The sequence below is a fragment of the Sminthopsis crassicaudata genome, chromosome 1, assembly GCF_048593235.1.
Source record: "Sminthopsis crassicaudata isolate SCR6 chromosome 1, ASM4859323v1, whole genome shotgun sequence".
Taxonomy (NCBI): domain Eukaryota; kingdom Metazoa; phylum Chordata; class Mammalia; order Dasyuromorphia; family Dasyuridae; genus Sminthopsis; species Sminthopsis crassicaudata.
Genome location: NC_133617.1, coordinates 175,956,682 through 175,980,260, shown reverse-complemented (window position 1 = coordinate 175,980,260; position 23,579 = coordinate 175,956,682). Strand labels below are relative to the sequence as shown.

Below are 23,579 nucleotides of genomic sequence, written 5' to 3'. Positions count from 1 at the left end.
ACATATTAACTATTTTTACAAATTTTATGAAAAAATATTTTCCAAAATGAAAAGAAATAAGTGAAAAGAGTGCCATTATTTTATTTATTTTTGCAAATTTCTTTAAAGTCTGGCTTCATAAAAGACAACTGGATTCTCATATCTGCTTTTGTATTTAATCTTTTAGGATTAGCTGTTTTGGGTAAAGCATAAGAAGACAATTCAGCCTCACAAACATATGTAGCTAGGAAAGGGAGTAGTAATATTTAACAGATGGATACTGTTTCAGAATTATTAAGAAAATAATATCCCCAAAGATTCTCCAAAAGAATTTTGGGGATCCTTCTCTTTTTTTGAAAATCACTAGTTAGAAGAAACTTTCATATTTCATCTAGTCCTTCATATCACTTGATCCCAATAACTTCAACCCTTTGCTGAAACATCCATAACTGTGGGAAATCATCTGAAAAGTATATTTTTTAAAAATGCTACATTAGGACTAGAAATGTTTATCCTAGAGGAACTCAGATAAGGATAATGGATCTCACTGAAGCAGTCTGTACTGATCTAATCTACTAAAACACTAAGAAAGCCAATATGAAAATGTGAAAGTAGTTGAAAAATATTTTTAAAAGGATAATAGCACTTGGCTACCAGTTGTCTACATGGAAATTGAATTCAAATATTATTAAGTAAATCATAAACACTGAATGAATGTTCTTTGTGTTAGGTGAGCAAAAATGGATACCATTTAAAGCATATTCTGGATTCAAAAGGCTTGTTCTGTAATTTGCAAACATTAATAAACATGGCCAACTGAGATAAATATTGAGAAATACCCTAGAGAGGCTCTCTTTTGATTAAAGACTTACTAACTATAATTTTGTGTTGGTTTTTTTTTCTGGCCATGTTTTCTATATGAATAATTTGTAATTGATTGAAGCAAATATTACGCTCATTTCTGAGATTAGTTTGTGGAGAGCAAGAAAGTATGAGAATACCAGGATATTTTTAAACCAAAGAATTCTCATCCTGGAGTATAGATTATTAAAAGACTGTTGCTACTAAAAACAATTTCATACTATATTTAAAATTACTACGTAAAAAATAATTATTTGATTCTGTTAATAAATGTCAAATTTCCTTATGCTACCTTTAACTCTGATAAAACAATAATAATTTTCATATCTTTCAAAATTCATGTGGAAGATGCAATGGGTTGAACAGCTATAAAGTTCTCTTACTTGAAATTGGACGAGACATTGCTACACAAATCTTTAAGGTTTTATGGGCAGGAGGATGCTTCAATCCCAATTCACGAAGCACTTGAAGAATCAGGTGTCTAGTTGCAAAATGGAACAGACTCATCAGGATTTTCTTAATTCTTGAAAAGGAAAAAATGTAATGGACATGATCAGAAAACACTTTACTTTGTTGCTACTCATTCAACAAGCACTCATAGGATTTTTTAGGCATTAAGAAGGGTATAGTAGTAAATAAAGCACACCTCTGCCCTCCAGAACACCTACACAGTGTGACACATAAGAAGCACTTAAATGCTTTTGTCAATCAACTGATTCATTCATTCAAACTTTGCTTATGCTATCTCAGTTACAAGAATATCTTCTTCTGCATCCTATCCATCCTTGAAGACCTATCTCAAATACTTCTTCTACTATACCTTTTCTGAATATCTTGATTTCCTTGAAAAGCCCTTTTATATTCACTACACTGTATTCTATACAGTTATTATCTGTATACAGATATTTCATAAATCAATATATGCATTTATTGTATAGTATTTTATTTTAGTGTATGGGTCCTATTTTCTACCTTCTCCTTTCTTACCTTTCATCAGATTGTAAACTCCATGAAAGCAAGAGATGTCACATTTTAATTATCTTTTTGTATCTGACTATAAAGCTTTGCATTTAGTATTTATCAAAAGGATAGTTTTTTCAGTTTCATAGGGGAGATAAAACATGAACCCAAATAACTAAAATAATAAGAACATACAATATGACAAATGTATGTAAGAGGTACAGATAAAATGCTGAGAGGTTAGATATGAGATTCTTAACCAAGGGGTCTGTAATAGATATCAATTTCCTTTGGAAAAGGTTGGGTAGAAAAAGCTCTATAGAGTTTTCCTTCCTCCAAATCATATCCAGATGCACTCATAAGCTAAATGAGTAACACACAGTTTACAAATGTAATTGACCACTACTGTGTCACAAGAAATGAAAAAGAGGACAATTTCATAAAAATTTGTAGACTTGCATGAATTGATAAACAGCCAAGTGAACAAAACCAGAACAGTTTATATAGTAAGCAACATAGTAAATATTTAACAACTAGCTTGGGGGGGAGGTGGGAAGAAATGTACACACAACACATTTTTATGTTTAATCTACATTATTAATATTTCTTCCAAAAATGAGACAATAAAACTGAGCTGAGACAATAAACCAATCAATAAAGTCCAAATTTGTAGCACTTCCCAATTTCTAAGATGTCTTTAACAAATAGTTCTCATGGTCTTTTCAGTTACCTCCAATATACTTCTGAACAACATTATAGACTTAAGATCTCTGATCAACCCAATGACCAACCACAATCCTAAGAAGGCTTATGGTGAAATATGTGAGCTAACTCCTGAGAAAGAAATGAAAGGACCTAGGGTATGGATTGTGATGTGAATTATTTTGGACATGGCCAAGATAAGAAATGTTTTGTTTGGCTATGTATATGTGTTGCAAGAATTTGATTTTTCCTTTTATAATTGAAGTAGCTGAAGAAAACAAATGTTTGTTAATTGAAAAATAAAAAATAAATACAATATATTTAATCACATTGCAAAATAATTTTTACTTTATAAAGTAATTCAAAATGAGGTGCCCTTAAAAGATGAGCTAATCTATCCCATTTAAAATATAACTTTATTAGACATTCTCCAATTACAGATGGCCAAAGAATAGTCCTTGTGCTGTCCATCACTGCCAAAATTTTTATTACCTTCTATACTGGCTTCTATATTGCCAACTTTTTCTATTTCCTGGATATATTTCATATTACTTTTGGCATACAAATAATAATTAGTAATGTGAGATGGGATAGATAGGTGCAGAGAATAGTGTTGATGTCAGGAAGACTCATCTTCCTGAGTTCAAATCTGGTCTCAGATACTTACTAGATGTGTGAACCTCGGCATGTCACTTAACTCTTTTTGCCTTAGTTTTCTCTTCTGTAAAATAAGCTGGAAAAGGCCATAGCAGACCACTCCAGTCTCTTTACCAAGAAAACCTCAAATGGGGTCACAAAGAGTTGGAGATGACAGAAAAACAACTGAACATGTAATAACATTTTAGATTCAGCTGATTGTGAAGATGGAGGAACACAGATATAATTTGTGCCCTAGACAAGTATCATTGGTGTATATTCTGCCAGGCCATGGTATCTCTGTTATGCAGGCCACTGCATTGCAGGTCCTAAAAGAAAGTAACAGGCTAAAACCAGGATTTTGTTCCTTCTTTATACATAAAGAGTATCACTTCTTCACCCCTAGTCTATGCAGAGGACTAATCCATGAGCTCATAGTTTTTACAAAAAAAGTGAAGAAAGGCCTTATTATTTATGGGAATTAAAAATCAATGATGAATAGGAAACCACTGAGGTATTTTTTCAATTAAATCAGAGTACAAAAAATATATAAATACAGGTGTATAGGCATATAATCTACATACAATGATATATAGCATACATACATTTATATAAATGTACACCCATACATATATGCATATGCATTCACTTTTTAATTCACAACTAATAAAGCTAATGATCACCTTTAGATGAATGTTTTAGAGGAAAGGACTATTGGTGATTACTTCCTTGCTCATTGTCTTAAGAAGGCAGGTTACCAATCTTTGATTAAATAATTGAAAACTCCCTTTTCCTCTTTCTTGTGGCAATTGTTTTATATTTCCTTTTGTAGGGAAATGGCGTTAAAATCATTTTACAAATGAGGAAAGTGAGGGGCACAGCAATTATTTCCCTAGAACCTGGATTTAAATTTGGTCTTCTGGCTCCAGCTCCAATGTTCTTTCCATCCTACTTGACTCACTCCCATGAAACTTTATGATCCAATGTCTCCAATGCATAAAGTTTTGGAAAATGCTTTCCTCACAACAACTCTATGCAATAAGTAGTAAGAATGTTATCATTTTCATTTTATTAAGGAGGAAACTGAGACTCAGCAAAGTTACCTGATGTTCATACTCACATAACTAGGAATACTGGGAGCCAGTAGTATCCACATTCTGCTCAAAAGCCCAAGAAAAGTTGTATTTCATATGAAATATTCTTTTACATAGCTGTCTGCCTTTTCCAAGCAAAGTTGGTGAGGTTCAGTTAAAAGGGAAAGGCAGTAGAGTCATTGTAACAAGGTACCTAAAACAGTCATACCCTAGGACTCAGAGATCTTACCCATAGGTACATGTCCTAAAGAGATCAAAGATAGATTCCTTATGCACCAAAATATCCTCAGCACTTTTTCTACTGCTCCCCCCCCACCAAAAAAAAATAACCCAAACAAAAACAATAAAACAACAAAAATAATATCAACATGAATATAAAAGATGAAGGGCAGAAACACTTATGAAGCAGAGATGATATGAAGATAAAAAGTGGATATGGTGACTATGAATGAAGACTAATACCAAGCAGACGTATGAAGAATGAGAAAAAAAAAAAAAAAAGTACAACACAGCTTCCAGGAACAAACACAGAAGCACTGGAATAGGACTAGGCTTGTCTGTGAATAAGAGATATAAATGCACCTTCCTACCTTCTCTTGTTTAGTGGGCTGCTATACTGCCCACGTCAAACTACCTATTTGTAGTGTCCATTTCAGTCCACATGGGGATTAGAATATAAGCTCCCGGAAGCCAGGGTCTGGCTGTTTTTGTGGAAGGTGGCGGTGTTTTCCCCTCCTTTTCTTTGTATCTCCACTGTTTAGCTCAGCACAAGCACTTAATAAATCTGTACTGAGTTATATTTTCTCTTTTTTTAAACTATGGCGGTGATGGTTGTTTTTTAAAGGATTGGTCTCTGGAGAGATACTGGCGGAGGAAGGTGATATCAACATATAAAATAAAAAGTTCTGGGGAGATAAAACGGACACGTAGATCTTCAGCATAGCCTCACGCTCAACCCCCGCCTTTGCCGAGTCGTTCTTCTAGCAGAAAGCCGGCAGTCTAGCTCAGCACGAGAACACCACGTTTCACCTAGTAAACAGCTGGGGTCAAGGTCAAGAGGACCTGGGCACGTGCAGTCCTAAGGCCTTTTTCGATTGGAGCAGGGGAGGAATGGGGCGGATTTGACTCAAACAACCAAGTACGGACGGAAAAAAAGGAGCGCCCCTACGCTGGCCTACCCGGAGACGGGAGGGGAGGGAGGCGGCAGTAGTTCCGACAACACCGGTTTTTGCCTTTAAGCAATTTTTTCCTCCCCAGCACAAGCTGTAATCTTTCCTTTCCAGCGGGCGGGCCGCCGGACCGCCCGCTCCTCTCAGCCTCCCTTTATCCTAGGCTACCCTCCGGGCCTGCATCAGCGGCCGAGAGCAGGGACCTAGCTCCCACGCCCCCTTCCGGGCTCCGCCTCAGGCTGGAGGTCTGGCGGGGGCTTGCGGCCCAGAGAAGTGGGAGCACCCACCTAGGCCAAAGGCTGGCGGCGTCAGGGCCGGAGGAGGGGCTAGGGATCCAGGCGGCCGCGGCCCCACCTCCGCCGCAGAGCCCTCGGAGGGGGTGGTGGGCTCCGCCTGGCGACACCCGGGCACGCACCCACCTGCTCGGGAAGTTTACGGCCGGGCAGGAGGAAGTACCGGGTGCTAGACTACTTCCCCCACGCGCAGCAGCGGCTCCAGCTGTCCGCCTCGGGAAGGAAAGGAGGGAAAAGGGAAGGAGGAGGAGGGGAGGAGGAGGGCGGGGCTGGAGGGCGGAGACTGTGTAGTCGGTCGCACTCCGGGAGCTTTAGTGCCATCCAGCGGAGCCTCCTCTAGTTGAAGTTCAATTACACTATGAGAGGTGGGGGAGGGGAGAGGAAACAGCTTCCAGGAGTCAATCAACCCCGACCCCAAAGCCTTTGAGGTGTGGAAGCGTGCTTTTAGATCCAACCTGAATATTCCACTCCCCAGCCTGGGCAGGGAGTTCATACTTTGGTTTGTAGGAAAACTTGTGCCATATACCTACTGTTCACTGCAGAAGCGGAGCTGCGAGTCACTAACGCTGATGACCAATAGGATACTCCCGGGAGCCAAACCGAGTCAAATCAAATCCGTGAACCTTTCAGAGTCTAGCACGTGCCAGAGAGTGAGATCAGCCCGGGAGGCAAAAAGTGACAGCGCCGTACATCCCGGAGCACTCGGAGGTAACCTCGGAGGGAGGAGTACCGGCTGGCCGAACCGTTCGGCGTTTCCCGCAACTGCTCACCGCCTGCTGGTTCCTTCTGGTTTCCCAGTTATCTCCTCTATCACTGCTACACCCCCCGCCCCCAACATCGCCTCACTGCTCTTTGTACTTTGCTTTTAAAGGTGTCACGCTGCAGACATCACTGCATCCCGCCAATCACCGGGCCTCATTACCTATATTTTGTTCTTTCGCTCTTCGCCGTCGGACGCCTCGGGTTTTAGTGACATCCTGTCTCTCACCTTCTCTTCCTAGGAGGGAGACCGTTCTTCTCTTTATCATGAATGGCTGCTAACTTGACACTGACAGACACATAAAAGTAGTGGAATACTTAACAGCATTTAAAAAATAAACAACCCACACATATTAAGGAGAGAAACAAATTTCCTTTAAACAACCCAACTTCAGAAACGGAAATGAATAAACCATACTCAATGAAAAAACATATCCAGATGGATTCTCAAGTGAATCTGATGAAACAATTCCAAACAAAACCAAATACATATATATTTTTATATATATGCTCCAATAATACATAAAACACAGTATAAGGAGATGTTCTTTCAATCTCTATGATGCAAATACGGTCTTCTTGATACCCAAACCGAGTAGAGACAAAAATAGAGGAAGAAAATTAGAGTAGCATCCCATTTTAAATAAAAATGTTAAATAAAATATTATCAAGTAGGCTATAGCAAAACATTAGAAAGGTGGTAAACTATTACCAGTTTAGGTTTATACCAACAGTGGAGGACTGGTTCAACCTAAGTATAATAAGTATAACTATAATAAATCATTTTAATAATGTAAATGAAATATAATTACATCAATAGATGCTTAAGAGCCTTGTGGACAAAATCCATTGGTCATTTCTATTAAAAATTCTAGAAATCATAGGAATAAATAAAATTTTACTTAATATCATCAATAGTATTTATCTATAGCCAAGAGCAAACATATGTAATGGAGGGAAGTTAGAAGACTTGCAATAAGAACAAGCTTTAAACAAAGATGCTCATCTTCACCATAAATATTGAATATAGCACTAGAAAAGCCATGACAGGCTTTAAATTGCAGCTTGTTGGCTCTCAGGTCCCTAGGAAATAGGGAGAGGCCCAACAAATCTAAACAATTATTGATTAATATGAAAATTATAAATCCCTCAGTAAACACTTGGTGTTGATCAGAGTAAAAGACTTTTCTAGAAGGTCAGATTATCCAAAGCACAAAGGATTATTGTTATGCCAAGCTCAGGGCCTTAGATCCGGAAACAGAGTATATCCTAATATCTTGACAAAACTAAGCATAGGCCAATAATTAAAATATTTATTAAATTAATTATTTACAAAACTTGGTGACTTGGCAGATAAAAAAAGGTTAGAATACACATGGTGTGGTAAATATGAGCAGTCAATAATTAGTGTGAAACATATTGAGATGGCAACCAAATAAACTAGCAGAGGCTTTAAAAATATTTTAAATATAATTTAACCCAAATATCCTGGTCATATTGAGAAATAAAATAATTTGCTTACTTCCCCCCCAAAAAAAAACAAAACAAAAAACAAACCAAAAACAAAAAAATTAAGCTTAGGCAAAGAGAAAACAAAATTAATCCACATAAGTCATTAACAATTATCTATGTGTATTATATTTATGTACATCTATTTTTATCTATAAATAGTGGATAAAGTGCTGGGCCTGGTGGTGTCAGGAAGACAAATTTTCCTGAGTTCAAATCTGGCCTCAGACTCTTACAAGATGTGTAACCCTGGGCAAGTCACTTAACTCTGTTTGCCTCAATTCCTCATCTACATGAACTATATATGTAAAATGAGCTCAAAAAGGAAATGGCAAACCATTTCAGTATCTCTGCCAAGGAAACCCCAAGTAGAGTCATGAAGAATTGTACACAACTGAAAGATGAGATATCATATATATGTGTGTGTGTGTGCATATATACATATATATCTATATATCTGTGTGTGTATGTTTACAAAACAAACAAAAACCAGCAAAAAAAGAGCTAAAAGAGAAATTCCATTCAAAAATAATTATAGAAACAAAAAATACTTCAGAATGTATGTTCCAAGATTCACCAAGGGACTATATGAATCTAACCATAAAACATTCTTTGCAGAAATAAAGGCCTAAATCATTGAAAAAAAAAAAAAATTGTTCATGGGTAGATTGAGACAATACAAAAGAATTGGCAATATTACCTAAATTCATTTGCTTATTCAGTGCTGTGCTAGTGTTTGAAAAATCTAAAGCTCCAGCTTCTGGGATAAGAATTCACTATTTGACAAAAATTGCTGGGAAAACTAGAAAACAGTATGACAGAAACAATATGACCCACATTTAACAGTGTATATCAAGATAAGATTGAAATGGGTTCATGATTAGGTATAAAGGGTGATACTAGAAGCAAATTGGGAGAATAGTGATTAGTTTACCTCTCAGATCTGTTATGAGGAAGGAGTTTATGGCCAAAGAAATGCAAAATGGATAATTTTTATTATCTTAAATTAAAAAGGTTTTACGCAAACAAAACCAGTAAAGATTAAAAGGAAAATAGAAAGCTAGGGAAATTTTTTTACATCCAGTGTTTCTGATAAAGGCTTAATTTCTAAAATATATAGAGAACTGACTCAAATTTATAAGAATACAAAGCATTTCTCACTTGATAAATAGTCAAAGAATATGAACAGACAATTTTCAGATGAAGAAATTGAAACTATTTCTAATCATATGAAAAAATGCTCTAAATCATTATTGATCAGAGAAATGCAAATTAAGGTAACTCTGAGATACCACTTCACATCTATCAAATTGGCTAAGATGACAGGGAAAGATAATGATAAATGTTGGAGGAAATATGGTAAAACTCTACTAATACATTGTTGGTGGAGTTATAAACCACTTCAACCATTCTGGAGAACAATTTGGAACTATGTCCAAAGGGCTATCAAACTATGCATACTCTTTGACTCAGCAGTGTTTCTACTGGGCTTCTATCTCAAAGAGATCTTAAAAGAGGGAAAGGGACCCATATGTGCAAAGATGTTTGTAGCAGCCCTTTTTGTAGTGGCAAGAAACTGGGAATTGAGTGGATGCCCATCAGTTGGAGAATGGCTGAATAAATTATGAATGTTATGGTTTATTATTGCTTTGTAAGAAATGACCAACAGGATGATTACAAAGAGGCCTGGAGAGACTTACATGAACTGACACTAAATGAAATGAACAGAACCAGTAGATCATTATGTACAGCAACAACAAAATTATACAATGATTAATTCTGATGGACGTGGCTCTTCTCAAAAATGAGATGATTGAGGCCAGTTCCAATGATCTTGTGATGAAGAGAGCCATCTACACCCAAAGAGAGGACTGTGGGAACTGAGTGTGGACCACAACATAGCATTCTCATTTATTTTGTTGTTTGTTTGCATTTTGTTTTCTTTCTTACTTTCCTTTTTAATCTGATTTCTTGTGCAGCATTATAATTGTAAAAATATGTATAGAAGAACTGCATATATTTAACATATATTGGATTACTAACTGGGGGAGAGGGTAGGGAAAAGGAAGGGAGAAAAAATTTGGAACAATTTGCAAGGGTGAATATTAAAAACTATCTGCATAAATTTTTAAAAATAAAAAGCTAAAAATGCTCTAAATCACTAAAGATAAAAGAAATATAAATTAAGACAACTCTGAGGTATCATTTCACATCTTTCAGATTGACTAAAATGACAGGAAAAGATAATGGTAAATGTTGGAAGGGATGTGGGAAAACTGGAACACTAATGCATTGTTGGTGGAGTTGTGAATTGATCCAACCATTCTGGATTGTAACTATGCCCAAAGGGCTATAAAACTATGCATATCTTTTGATCCATCAGTGTCTCTACTGGCCCTTTATATCAAAGAAATCATAAAAAAGAAAAAAGGACCCATATGTGCAAAAATATTTGTGGCAGCCCTTTTTGTAGTGGCAAGGAACGAGAAACTGAGTAGGTGCCCATTAGTTGGAGAATGGCTAAATAAGTTATGGTATATGAATGTTATGGAATATTATTATTCCATAAGAAATGATCAGCAGGATGATTTCACTGAGGCTTGGAGAGACTTACATGAACTGATGCTGAGTGAAGTGAGTACATTGTATATAGCAACAAGATTATGTGATGATCAACTGTGATGGACCTGGCTCTTTTCAGTAATAAACTGATTCAAGGCGATTCCAATAGACTTTTGATGGAAAGAGCCATGGAGACTTAGATACTTAACACTTCCTAGTTGTGTGACCCTGGGTAAGTCACTTAACCCCAATTGCCTCAGGGGGAAAAAAGTCAATGTGAATATCTTTGCATGTGTTTGGAAAAATAAAAATTTATTAAAAATTAAGTGATGGAGAAAATGTTAGTAATTCATTCAAAAGTGTGTTATACTTACATTTATTCCAAATTTGTTAAATATTTATCAATATACCACAGGTTAGGGTAAACAGGCTAGAGCAAAGGCTACTTTCCAATTCTTATGGCTTTTGAAAGGAATTTACAGAGAAAAGTCTTCATGACTAGCCCCCCCCACAAAAAAAAAAATTAGAGTAGAAAAGGAACACTGCTTCGCATCTAAGTGGACATTCAAGTGACTCCTACCTGCTTGCCTGCCTATGCTTGCAGGGAAAAGCCTGAAGATGGTGGTGATAGAGATACTGGAACAAAGAACAGAGGTAGACTGATGGAGAGTGGGAATAGAGTCAGGTGGTGACCAGATATGTATATGAGTGAGAGTGGTGGAATTTGCAGACCATTGTCAATGATACACATGAAACCTAGCTACAGTTTTTCTTGCTTTTTCTTTTCCCTGGAATATAACACTGAAACAACTTTCTACTCCATTTCATTTCTGTATGAAAGAGCATCTTCCTATTTATCAGTCTATCACTTCTTATTTTCCTACTATTAGAGTGAAGGGGCAGAAAAAGAATTTGTTGCCTTCTGTGCTTCAAACCAAAACATCTAGAATTTAGAATTATATGATTTTTCTTTTTCTTTTTGTTGTTGACGCAATTAGGGTTAAGTGACTTATTCACTATCATATAGTTAGGAAGTGTTAAATGTTTGAGTTCAGATTTGAACTCAGGTCCTCCTCACTTCAGGGCTGGTGCTTTATCCACTGCACCAACTAGCTGCCCCTTAGAATTTTATACTTTTAGAAATGAAATAAATATATTATATATGTACCTATTTGTGTCTAATGGAAGCCATGGTGGGGGGGGGAAGAGAGGGGAGGGAAAAAATGCATTTTTGCAAAGCATTAGTCTTACAATATAATACTTGGTAAAGAGTGATCTAACTAGTTTTCTTTGGATTGTTTATGCATTATGATGTGTACATATTATTTTAAACAAAACAATGAGGCAAAGGAAGTATGTTCACCTTTGTCTTTAGTTCTAAGATGATCTAAAATGAGATTTTCTTACTTTGCCATTATAATGTCATTATTATTTCATGAAAGACTTATACAATACTCCATGCCTCTAAAGTACTTTGAAATCATTATTATAGGTTATTTCTCATCACTGTATTATTCAGGTCAATGTTAATATCATCCTTTTAAAAACTTGTGTCAGACACAAGGGTTAAGTTACAAAGTGTTACAAAGTCAAGAAGTGAGCCTGTGAAGAATTGGGATTTGTAAGCTTCAGTGGATGAATAAAGTCTAAAAGACATCTTCCATTAAAAAAAAAAAGGTGCACTTAATTCAGACCACTTTAAAAGTCAGAGGGAAAAAAATTAATTAAATAGTATGTTCTCTCCATATCTCAAGCTGATTTGTATTGACTGTTGACTCAAGGGAATGTTGAAAAGGAAGGGTCAATAATCCTGCTGAATTACTGGTTTGTAAATTAATCTGAGCACTTTTTCAGTTGCAGAACACAATTATACTTTCTTTCTTCTTTTTCCTACATCATATTTTCTTTCTATAAAGTAACCTTTTTAGGCTTAGAATTTTAGAAAAAATAAGTTAGACTTTAGGTCTATACTATAGAAAAAATTTGCTCCAAAAATTGCATGTTGTACCTGAAAACTGTCTTGCAAAAAAGAAAAGGAAGTTAGTGGATTCTGAATTCTATTCTTTTAAAACCATAAGAAGAGAAGACAGAATGGAAAGAGCACTAGAATCAGACAGTCAGTGAGCTTTTATTAAGTGCCTACTATGTGCCCGGAAACTAAATCCAGGAAAAACAAAGAAAGTTAAAAGATAGTCATAATTTCAAGAAGCACAAAATCTAATGAGAAAAACAACATGAAAACAATTAAATACAAACAAGATATATTTGAGATAGATTGGAGATAATCAATAGAGTAAAAACACCAGCATTAAGGGCATAGAGATTCTGAAGAAAAACAATTTGTCATTAAGATACTACAATCTTTCCCAAGTCCCCTCATGAAGGATCATATTCACAATTCTGAGGCTTAATTTTTAATATGTATCTGCTGCGTTCCAGGCACTATGCTGAATACAGGGAAACAAAAAGAAAGAGACACATTCCTTCTGCCAAAGAGTTTATAAATAATATAATAAAGGGAGACAATATACAAATGGAAGCTGAAAAGGGAAGAGGGGGGAGGTTACAGGGATACCTTGTAAAAAGCATGATGTTGTATGGAATCAAAACCAATCAGACCTGGGCAGCTATGGTAGAGCACCATCCCTGAAGTCAGGAGAACCTGAATTCAAATCTGGTTTCAGACACTTAATACTTCCTAATTGTATGACCCTGGGCAAGTCACTTTTTTTTCTCTTTTTATTTTTTTATTATAGCTTTTTATTTACAAGATATATGCATGGGTAATTTTTCAGCATTGACAATTGCAAAACTTTCTGTTCCAACTTTTCCCCTCCTTCTCCCCAGCCCCTCCCCTAATGGCAAGTAGACCAATACATGTTACATATGTTAAAGTATATGTTAAATACAATACATGTATACATATTCATACAGCTATTTTGCTTCACAAGAAAAATTGAACTTAGAAATAAAGTAAAATTAACCTGAGAAAGAAATCAAAAATGTAAGTGGATAAAAACATAGGGAGTAGAAATGCTTTGTTGTGATTCACACTCATTTCCCAGTGTTCTTTTGCTGGGGGTAGCTGGTTTTCTGCATTATTGAACAAATGAAACTGATTGTTCAAGATGGCCACATCCATCAGAATTGATCATCATATAGTATTGTTGTTGAAGTATATAATGATCTTCTGGTTCTGCTCATTTCACTCAGCATCAGTTCATGTAAGTCTCTCCAGGCCTCTCTGTATTCATCCTGCTGGTCATTTCTTACAGAACAGTAATATTCTATAACATTCATATACTACAATTTATTCAGCCATTCTTCAATTGATAGACATCCATTTAATTTCCAGTTTTTAGCCACTACAAAAAGGTAGGCAAGTCACTTAACCCCAATGGCCTCAGCAAAAACAAACCAAAACAAAAAACAATCAGACCTGCTGATAGAAAATGGAGTTATCTTAAAGTTCTACAAGTTTTGGACCCTCTGTCAGTAATGTTATTGCCATTAAGTTCTTTTTTAGATTTGTCCTGATAAGGTCCAATAACAGACTGTGGACATTACCTGGAAAAACACAGGTATGAAACATAAGCTTTTTGTATGCCTTCCCACAATATTAGAGAATAAGATAGGGAAAAACTTCAGTCCACTACAACTGCACTACAAGATCCTTAGAGCTTTATGTGATGTTTACCTATTCATTTTCTCATATAGCATATTGACATTCTTGCAAAAGATGGGCTCCTATAACCAACACATAACAATAAAAGCAGTGGAAAATTTGTTTTAAATATCTTTATTTTCATTGCATTGGCAAGCAATTTTCTATTGGTCAAAATGAAGAATTAAGCAGTAAAGTTTTGTTTTCAATGCATATAATGTTAGCCATTTGTATGTGTATATAAGTATATGTGTGTGTGTATAGTTGACATTATAGTCACACATATACATACACACTAAAGTATAGTTAGTATTACCTTTTTCTTTTGAAAAATTTTTGTTAAAAGTTTTTATTTTCAAAACATTTGCATAGATAATTTTCAACATTCGCTCTTGAAAAATCTAGTGTTCCAAATTTTTTTTTCTTTCCCTTCTCCCAGCCTCTTCCCTAGACAGCAAGTATATGTGCAATTCTTCTACAGAAATTTCCACAATTCTCATGCTGCACAAGAAAAATTAGATCAAAAAGAAAAAAAGAAAAAGAAAACAAAATAACACAATATTTTTCTAAAAAATAATTATGTTGTTTTTGATTTTGATAAAACTTAATTAAAAATGGCATTTCAAACTGAACAGTCATCAATTACCAAAAGCTCATGCACTTTATTTCATATCTCTAGCACCTTCTGTAGATTAGACTTTTCCTTTGAAAAACTTCTCTCCTTTCTTTGCAGATACATTTTTGGGGTTGGGCTCTGATTTTAAAGGGATGGGTGAAGATGTGGGAATCTCAAATAAGACAATGTAAAGAATTAATAATATTAATTAATCATTGATAAATTATATTTATGAATTAATACAAAGAATAATTAGTTACATGCAAATTATGATATACTAACAAAAACATTTTGTAAACATTACATCTATATGTGCTACTACTAAATATGATTTTCATTATTACCTTTTTATTAAAATATTTCACAAATTATACTTGTTATTATACAACACTTTTCATAGAAGTCTAAAGGAAAAGTAACATATGTTGTGATCAGTTTCAGGGCATTTCCCTTTAAAAGGAATACATTTGGGCTTTAGCTTAGAAATAAAATTTCTTTTTCTCTTTATTCTACTTTTCAAATAATATAAATACAAATTATGAGCAGAAAATTCAAACTCAGTTTCCTTTGAATTCCAGCAAATTCCACAATTAGGCAGTTGTGATTTAATTAACAGAGTTCAAGGAAGTGAATCATTTAATGGTCTCAGTAGAAACAACTCTATCAAAATTGACTTCTTTTTATTCACTCTTGGCTCCCGTGCTCTCACCAAGCTAATTTTCTGGGCCATTCAGTGTCAGTTGTTTATGACTGATGCTGTGCAAAGCAATTTTCTACAGAGAGCACATTTTGGTGGTTACTTGACCCAGAACAAGAAGAGATGAAGCTTGTTTCAAGCAGAAGAAGGAAATAGATCAGCAAAACAAGAGGTGTTGTTGAGTCTCTCAAATCCAATTTTTTGGGAAACAATTGAAATGATTTCTCTCAAACTCAAACCTTTGCTACTAGCTCAACAAGAGACTGACTTCTTTTCTGAGCTGGAAGCCATTCAAGTGCCCTTTTCTTCTCCTGTTCTACATTTCCTTCTGTAATGACACAGTGGTCAAGAAGGGCTCAGACCTTAGAGCAATATGCAATATTTCCTTTTGGTTTCAATCTAAAATATGGAATTTTAGGGACCCAGGACACTTCTATTAAATATCAGCATACTTCTCTGGAAACAGGCTCCCTACTCTCTTCCACATTAAGACTCCATTATAGTCTTTCCCTTAAAAAAAAAAAAAATTGGTACCCATAACAATTTAGCAAGAGTATATTTTGAACATATTTTCTATATCTCCAATCCAGTCCCCTAAGGTCTCAAGTTTAAACATTGTAAATTCATTAGCTTCCCCAGTGCTATTTTTGTCAGAGGAAAGATTCTCCAAATAGTTAATGTGGATCTATATGTACAGGTAAAAAAAAAATGTACTCAAATGCGAATTTATAAAGATTCAACAAAGAACATTTTCTAAAGTTTGATGAGCAGCATTGCTTGCTTTATACTCAATAAAATGGCCTCTCCCAACTCAAAGGCAATAAGAAAAAGAAAACGCATTTTGTTATCTTGAAGGGAAACCTGGTCCCTCTGGCACTTCCCAAACCCCAACAAGCTCTTCCAGGAGGGATTTAAGAGCTGGAGTGAGTGAACTGCTAGTCATACTACCTTAGATAGCAAACCATATCGATTTGACTTGGTACTTGAAAATTCTCTCTTAGTCCTAGAGAGCTTAGCCACTTTGCTTTCAATCTCTTCCACCAAAACTCACACATCTCTGTTTTGGACCCTCACTCATGGAGCAAGTATAATCATTGATTAACTTGAAAAAGAAAAGAAAAATCAGGTTTCCCACTCAGAAAGAAAGCTAAACCCCTTAGCAATTCCAGAATAGGGACTCACAGGGAATAGAGACCTGTTAAAGATCTTACTTAAAAAAACAACTCCAGCAATTCTGATTTATATCTTGCCACTGGACCCAGATGGCTCTGGAGGAGCCATGTTATAATATAATAACCTCTTTGAAATCCTATTCAAGAACAAAGGACAAGGAACAACAGAGGCCTGGCATTTTCTGGGGTTTAATCCCCTTTACCCTCAGGAAGAAAACAAACTAACCTGGGTGAAAAAACTTATTTGTGATTCCCTCAATGCATAAGGCCATCAGTTTGAGATGTAGACAAAATTTTCTAGGGGTCCATTTCTATATAGGGCACACCAAATTTTTTCTAGGAGTTCCTGCCCTATTGACGATCTATTTAGAGATTCAAGTGAATTTCCTCTAAAACTCTAGAAACTGTCACCAATGGATTTCAGCAAGAGTACATCTATGGGAATTTTATGCTCACAAAATAATAGGGCAAAAAGGCTCAGTTTCACACTAAAGAAAGGGTCTGTTACATGGGGTTTTTAGGATAGTAGGCAAATGTTAACCTATGGACTTATACAAAAAAGTAAGTTGTCAGGTCTGTGTAATGACATAAAAAGAAAATAGAAAATTTATCAATTAAACAGTAACATTTTATTTTATTTTTTAAAAAGCTTTTTATTTTTAAAATATATACACAGACAATTTTTCAACATTGACCCTTACATAGCCTTATTTTTCAGATTTTTCCCCTTCTTCCCTCCAACCCCTCCCCTAGATGGCAAGCAATTCAATATATGATATACATGTTAAAATATATATTATTTTATTATTATTACATTATGTTTATTGTTATTATATATTATTACATTATAATTTACATTATATATTACATCATGTATATTGTTATATATTATATTTAATCATTATTATTACATTATGTATAAACATATTTATACAGTTCTCTTGCTGCACAAGAAAAATCAGATCAAAAAGGGAAAGTAAATGAATAGGTAAACAAAATGGAAGCAAACAACAACAAAAAAACTGAGAATGTTATGTTGTGATCCACACTCAGTTCCCACAGTCATCTTTCTGGGTGTAGATAGCTCTCTCCATCACAAGATCATTGGAACTGGCCTCAATTATCTCATTGTTGAAAAGAGCCACATCCATCAGAATTGATTGTGGTATAATATTGTTGTTGCTGTGTACAGTGATCTGTTCTACTTCACTTAGCATCAATTTATATATCTTTCCAGTTCTCTCTGAAATCATCCTGCTGATTGTCTCTTATAGAACAATAACATTCCATAACATTCATATACCATAACTTATTCAGCCATTCTCCAATTGATGGGTATCCATTCAATTTTCTTGCCACTACAAAAAGGGCTGCCCCAAACATTTTTGCATATGTGGGTCCCTTTCCCTCCTTTATGATCTCTTTGTGATATAGGCCCAGTAGTAGCACTGCTGGATTGAAGGGTATGCACAGTTTGATAGCTTTTTGAGCATAGTTCCAAATTGCTCTCCAGAATGGTTGGATTCTTTCACAACTCCACCAACAATGCATCAGTGTCCCAGTTTTCCCGTATCCCCTCCAACATTCGTCATTATCTTTTCCTGTCACCTTAGCCAATCTGACAGGTATGTAGTGATATCTCAGAGTTGTCTTAATGTGCATTGCTCTGATCAATAGTGATTTGGAGCATCTTTTCATATGACTAGAAATGGTTTTAATTTCTTCATCTGAAAATTGTCTGTTTATATCCTTTGACCATTTATCAATTGGAAAATGGCTTGAATTCTTATAAATTTAAGTCATTTTTGTATATATTTTAGAAATTAGGTCTTTATCAGAACCTTTAAATGTAAAAATGGTTTCCCAATTTATTTCTTCCTTTCTGATCTTGTCTGCATTAATTTTGTTTTGATTAGAAAAAGGAAAGAAAATCAAATTGTTAGTCTCAAAAATGAAAAGGGAGAACTTTCCACCAATGAAGAGGAAATAAGAACAATAATTAGGAGTTATTTTGCCCAACTATGTGACAATAAATTTGATAATCTAAATGAAATGGAGGAATATCTACAAAAATATAGATTACACAGGTTAACAGAAGAGGAAATAAATTATTTAAATAGTCCCATTTTAGAAAAAAGAAATAGAACAAGCTATTAATCAACTCCCTAAGAAAAAATCTCCAGGGGCAGTTGGATTTATATATGAATTCTACCAAACATTTAAAGAACAATTAATTCCAATACTATATAGACTATTTGAAAAAATAGGGAAAGAAGCAATCCTACCAAATTCCTTTTATGACACGACATAGTACTGATAGCTAAATTAGGTAGGGTGAAAATAGAGAAAGAAAATTATAGACCAATTTCCCTAATGAATATTGATGCAAAAATCTTAAATAAAATGTAAGCAATGAGATTACAGAAAGTCATCCTCAGGATAATACACTATGACCAAGTGGGATTTATACCAGGAATGCAGGGTTGGCTCAACATTAGGAAAATTATTAGCATAATTGAGTATATCAATAACCAACCAAACAAAAATCATATGATTATCTCAATGGATGCAGAAAAAGCATTTGATAAAATCCAACATCCATTCCTATTAAAAACATTAGAGAGTATAGGAATAAATCAACTTTTTCTTAAAATGATTAGTAACATCTATTTAAAACCATCAGCAAGCATAATATGTCATGGGGACAAACTAGAACCATTCCCAATAAGATCAGGAGTAAAACAAGGTTGCCCACTATCACCATTACTATTCAATATTGTATTAGAAATGTTAGTTTTGGCAATTAGAAGAAAAAGTGATTAAAGGAATTAAGAGTAGGTAATGAGGAAACCAAGTTATTACTCTTTGCAGATAATATCATGGTATACATAGAGAACCCTGGAGAATCAACTAAAAAAACTACTAGAACAATTCACAATTTTAGCAAAGTTGCAGGATACAAAATAAATCCACAGAAATCAACATTTTTACATGACCACGAAGTCCAGCAGGGAAGAGATACAAAAAGAAATTCCATTCAAAATAACTGTTGATAATATAAAGTATTTGGTAATCTATCTGCCAAGGGAAAGTTAGGAATTATATGAATACAACTATAAAACACTTTCCACACAAATAAAGTTTGATCTAATTAGTTGAAAAAATATCAAGTGCTCATGGGTAGGCCAAGTGAATATAATAAAAATGATACTACTACCTAAATTAATCTACTTATTCAGTGCCATACCAACCAAACTCCCAAGAAATTATTTTATAGAACTAGAAAAAATAATAACAAAGTTCATCTGGAAGAACAGAAGGTCCAGAATTTCAAGGGAATTAATGAAAAAAAAAATGCCAATGAAGGTGGTCCAGCTGTGCCAGACCTAAAAGTGTATTATAAAGCAGTGGTCATCAAACCATTTGGTATTGGCTAAGAAATAGAGCAGCTTATCAGTGGAATAGGTTAGGATCACAAGACAAAATAATCAATAACTATAGCAATCTAATGTTTGACAAATTCAAAGACCCCAGCTTTTGGAATAAAAACTCACTATTTGACAAAAACCTGCTGGGAAAATTGGAAACTAGTATGGACGAAATTAGGGCTCGACTCTAACCTAACACCACATACCAAGATTAGATCTAAATGGGTTCATGATTTAGACCTGAAGAGTGATATTATAAGCAAATTAGAAGAACAGGATAGTTTATCTCTCAGATCTCTGGAGAAGGAAGGAATTTGTTACCAAAGAAGAACTGGATCTCATAATTGAACACCAAATAGATAATTTTGATTATATTAAGTTAAAAACAGTAACATTTTAGTGATGAAAGTCTGTATTTGTCATATAACTCTCAGTAGTGATACTTGTACAGTGTTTCATAAAACAGTAATAGTATTTAAATATTCAATGCAAACTTTTGCAAAAACCAACTCAAAAGTTGACTTATAAAGGAAATACACACTGTTCTTCCCCTGTTCCCCCACTAAATGACTGTACAATTACAGAAAATTTTGCCAATTCCATTTTAGTGATTCTGAAAAACTATGACAATGAATAATAAAAGAGGACAATCTCTCCAAAGGATCTCCACAAATGGAAAGAGCTCTGTTTTATCCCAGAAGAGGTACCACTATGGAGAGATTCTGGACTCATTCTCCCTGCTAAGACTGGCTAAATCAATGTTCATAATTATAATTATATCTTACTACTGACACTACCTATAAGCCCTATTCTGATGAGTTCTGGTCACTGTTTTTTGTTTTTCTTGCTTAGTCAGGGTGCACTCTGTGACCCTATGGATTTTTTGTCCATGGAGTTTTCTTGGCAAAGATACTAGGGGGTTTTTGTTGGGGTTGTTTAAAAATGTTGAGGTACTGGGGCATGGCTCGTGGGGTTTTCTCTGAAAGAATTGAGGCTCAAACTGTGTCCAAATCAAGCAAGGACATTTATTTTGGAGCATGGGGATGATGTACCTTATAGGCCTCTTCATTGAGGGAGAGCTTAGTAGGTGAAGCAAAGGGTTATTTATGGAAGGGAAAGCAAGAAAAAAAAATCAGAATTGGGTAGGACAGGAAAATTGGATGAACTCAGAAAACTCCCTGTGAATGGATTAAGGCATGAATGGAAAAGGTAAAAAGCCCTTTTGTAAAAGGTAAAGGGTCCTTTTGTTCTAATAAAGTGCATGAAAGAGAGAAAGTGACAGGATTAATGGGGCTAGTGCTGCAGCTAAGATTCCATCAGTTTGCCATTTTCTTTTCTCATGTGTGCTCATTTTACAGATGAAGAACTTAGGTTTGATTTGCCCAGGATCACACAATCATTGAGTGTCTGAAGCCAAATTTGATCTAACTCCAGGCTTGGTATTCTATCCGCTCCACCACCCTTTCTTTTCACTTTTATTTGCCAGTAGTTTTCAACCCAGGTCTCTTTAACCAATTGACTTGGCTATAGCAAGAAAAGAAGTTATAAACCCCAAGACCTGAGGGTGTACTGTCTTATACCACCTCTGTCTTTGTAGAGAAGAGGATGAAAGTATTTTCTACCTAACACCCTTCCCTACCAGGTTTACTTCCAAATGTATTATAGATAGTGGATTGAGTTCTCATCTGAGCTACTGCTGGGCTGCGTGCTTCAGGTCATTCTAAAGGTCATGACAACTGAATTCAATCTTGAAGATCATTCTATAGAAATGGCTGCAAAAATTAGCATGGAGGCCAGCTTCAGAACTTTTGATGATATCACCATTTTGATGATTTACCCTACATAACTCAAAGTCACAGTAATCTTTAATCAGGAAAAAAAGATACAATAAAAACAGAAGAAACTTTAGGACCATGCTTTCTTAGCTTCACCCTGGCTCCAAGTAAGAATGATGGGGTTGGGATAGCAATTCCTAGTCTGAAATACACGGTGCAAGGCACAAGTGGCAAATTCACAAGGTGTTCTCTTCGCCAAAAGATGCCTTTATTTAAGAGGTTACAGACAAAATGAAGTAAAATAAGCACTAAGAAATGTGTAAATAGAAATAGATTCAGGAGAGCAATAGTGTAGCAAGGAAAAGGGTTTGGAAGAAGCCGTTAAAGGAATATGCCATGAAATATGAGCATGTCACTGACTGGGGTTAAACTAAATCCATAGAGGATTTTTTAGCAGACTAGCCAAAGTTAACTATAGTAAGGAGAAAGATGTCATTAAAGGGAAGATGCTACAAGGAGGGAGAGAGTACCTCATAGGGGGTTTTGTCCTGACAAAGACTTAGCAAAAATCTTCATCATAAGCACATCTTTTATGGGGGAAATTTAAGTTGGGGGTTTCTCAGGGGAGGAGGGGAAATACCAGAGAAGAGTTGGGGAGATAAAAGATGTGTATTGATATTGAGACTGTCTCAAAGATATTCTGGGAAAATTTGGTTTCTATCAGGGCTTGACAAAATGGTCTAGGAAGTTCCCAACATAGGTATCTTAAATATATCTTAAAATGATAATCAAGGCAGTCAGGTTGCCTTAACTGTGGTTATAAAATAGTCTGAGAAACGAAGTTCCCAGGATTTGTTTTCGTGCTTGCTAATAACGGGAGAGTTTCAGTGTTGACATCAAGAGAATGGTGAAGGCACTCCCCCATCTGGAAGAAGACTCTTGTCCTCCTTGCTTGAAAGCCATACAGAAAAGAATCAGAAAGCTAAACTTTCCACTTTAAAAGAAAAGAAAAGAAAAGAAACTCAATTCATATCAACTGGCTAACTAACATTAGGGACCTATCAATTGGTTAATTGATATTTGGAGGGAAGCACAATTTCAATCCACTTTATTTAAACATTTATTAAACACATACTTTATGCCAGATAACTAAACTAAGCACTAAAGGTAAAAATAAGAAAAAGAAAGTCACTTCCTGTAAATAGCTTATAATCTAATGGAAAATATAAGACACAAAAGAAGGCTTAAAATTGGATGTAATCCAGTTGGGGATGCCCAGCATGGGAGCATGAAGACCAAAGCAAGCAGAGTTTCTGATGGAGGAGACATCAGATGATTTGCTTATCCTGGAAAAATGCAAGAGGACTTCTGGAGTCTAAGTCAAGAGGAGCCTTTGATGGGAAATGGAAAGGTTTCTGGAAAATTTTGAGCTCTTTTATAAAGGTTTTGGGAGGATGAAATTTCAGGAGATTAACTTATTTTAGGGAAGGCATGATATTGGGGAATCTAAACCAAGCAGAATAAATGAAATAAATTATCTGTAGAACAAAGTGAATTGGTCAATCAGTAAGTTAATAATTTTTAAGATGTATTTTATATGTATCATATGATGTATTCATGTAACATTGAAAAAGGCTTGAAGTATCAGGGGAGTAGCCTCTCCTTTTTCATTCTACTTCTCTAGCCCAAATGCAGAAAAATCA

General features: G+C 35.2%; 1 protein-coding gene across 9 annotated transcripts in view; it reads right to left on the bottom strand.

Annotated features, from left to right (window-relative positions):
- The window catches only part of SIRT5 (sirtuin 5), a 102,252-nt gene that overhangs the window by 19,880 nt on the left and 58,793 nt on the right, over positions 1–23,579 (bottom strand). For 2 of the 9 annotated variants that reach the window (XM_074272028.1, XM_074271982.1), the window contains exons 1-2: positions 4,823–5,271; positions 1,224–1,363 (exon numbers count right to left, since the gene is read on the bottom strand). In XM_074272028.1, the coding sequence (XP_074128129.1) occupies positions 1,224–1,347 (124 nt within the window). In that variant the 5' untranslated portion in view covers positions 1,348–1,363; positions 4,823–5,271. Of the gene's footprint in view, positions 1–1,223; positions 1,364–4,822; positions 5,272–5,688; positions 5,944–6,220; positions 6,469–23,579 lie in introns of those variants that run through there. The other 7 variants (XM_074272000.1, XM_074271991.1, XM_074271972.1 and 4 more) reach the window with 7 other exon arrangements.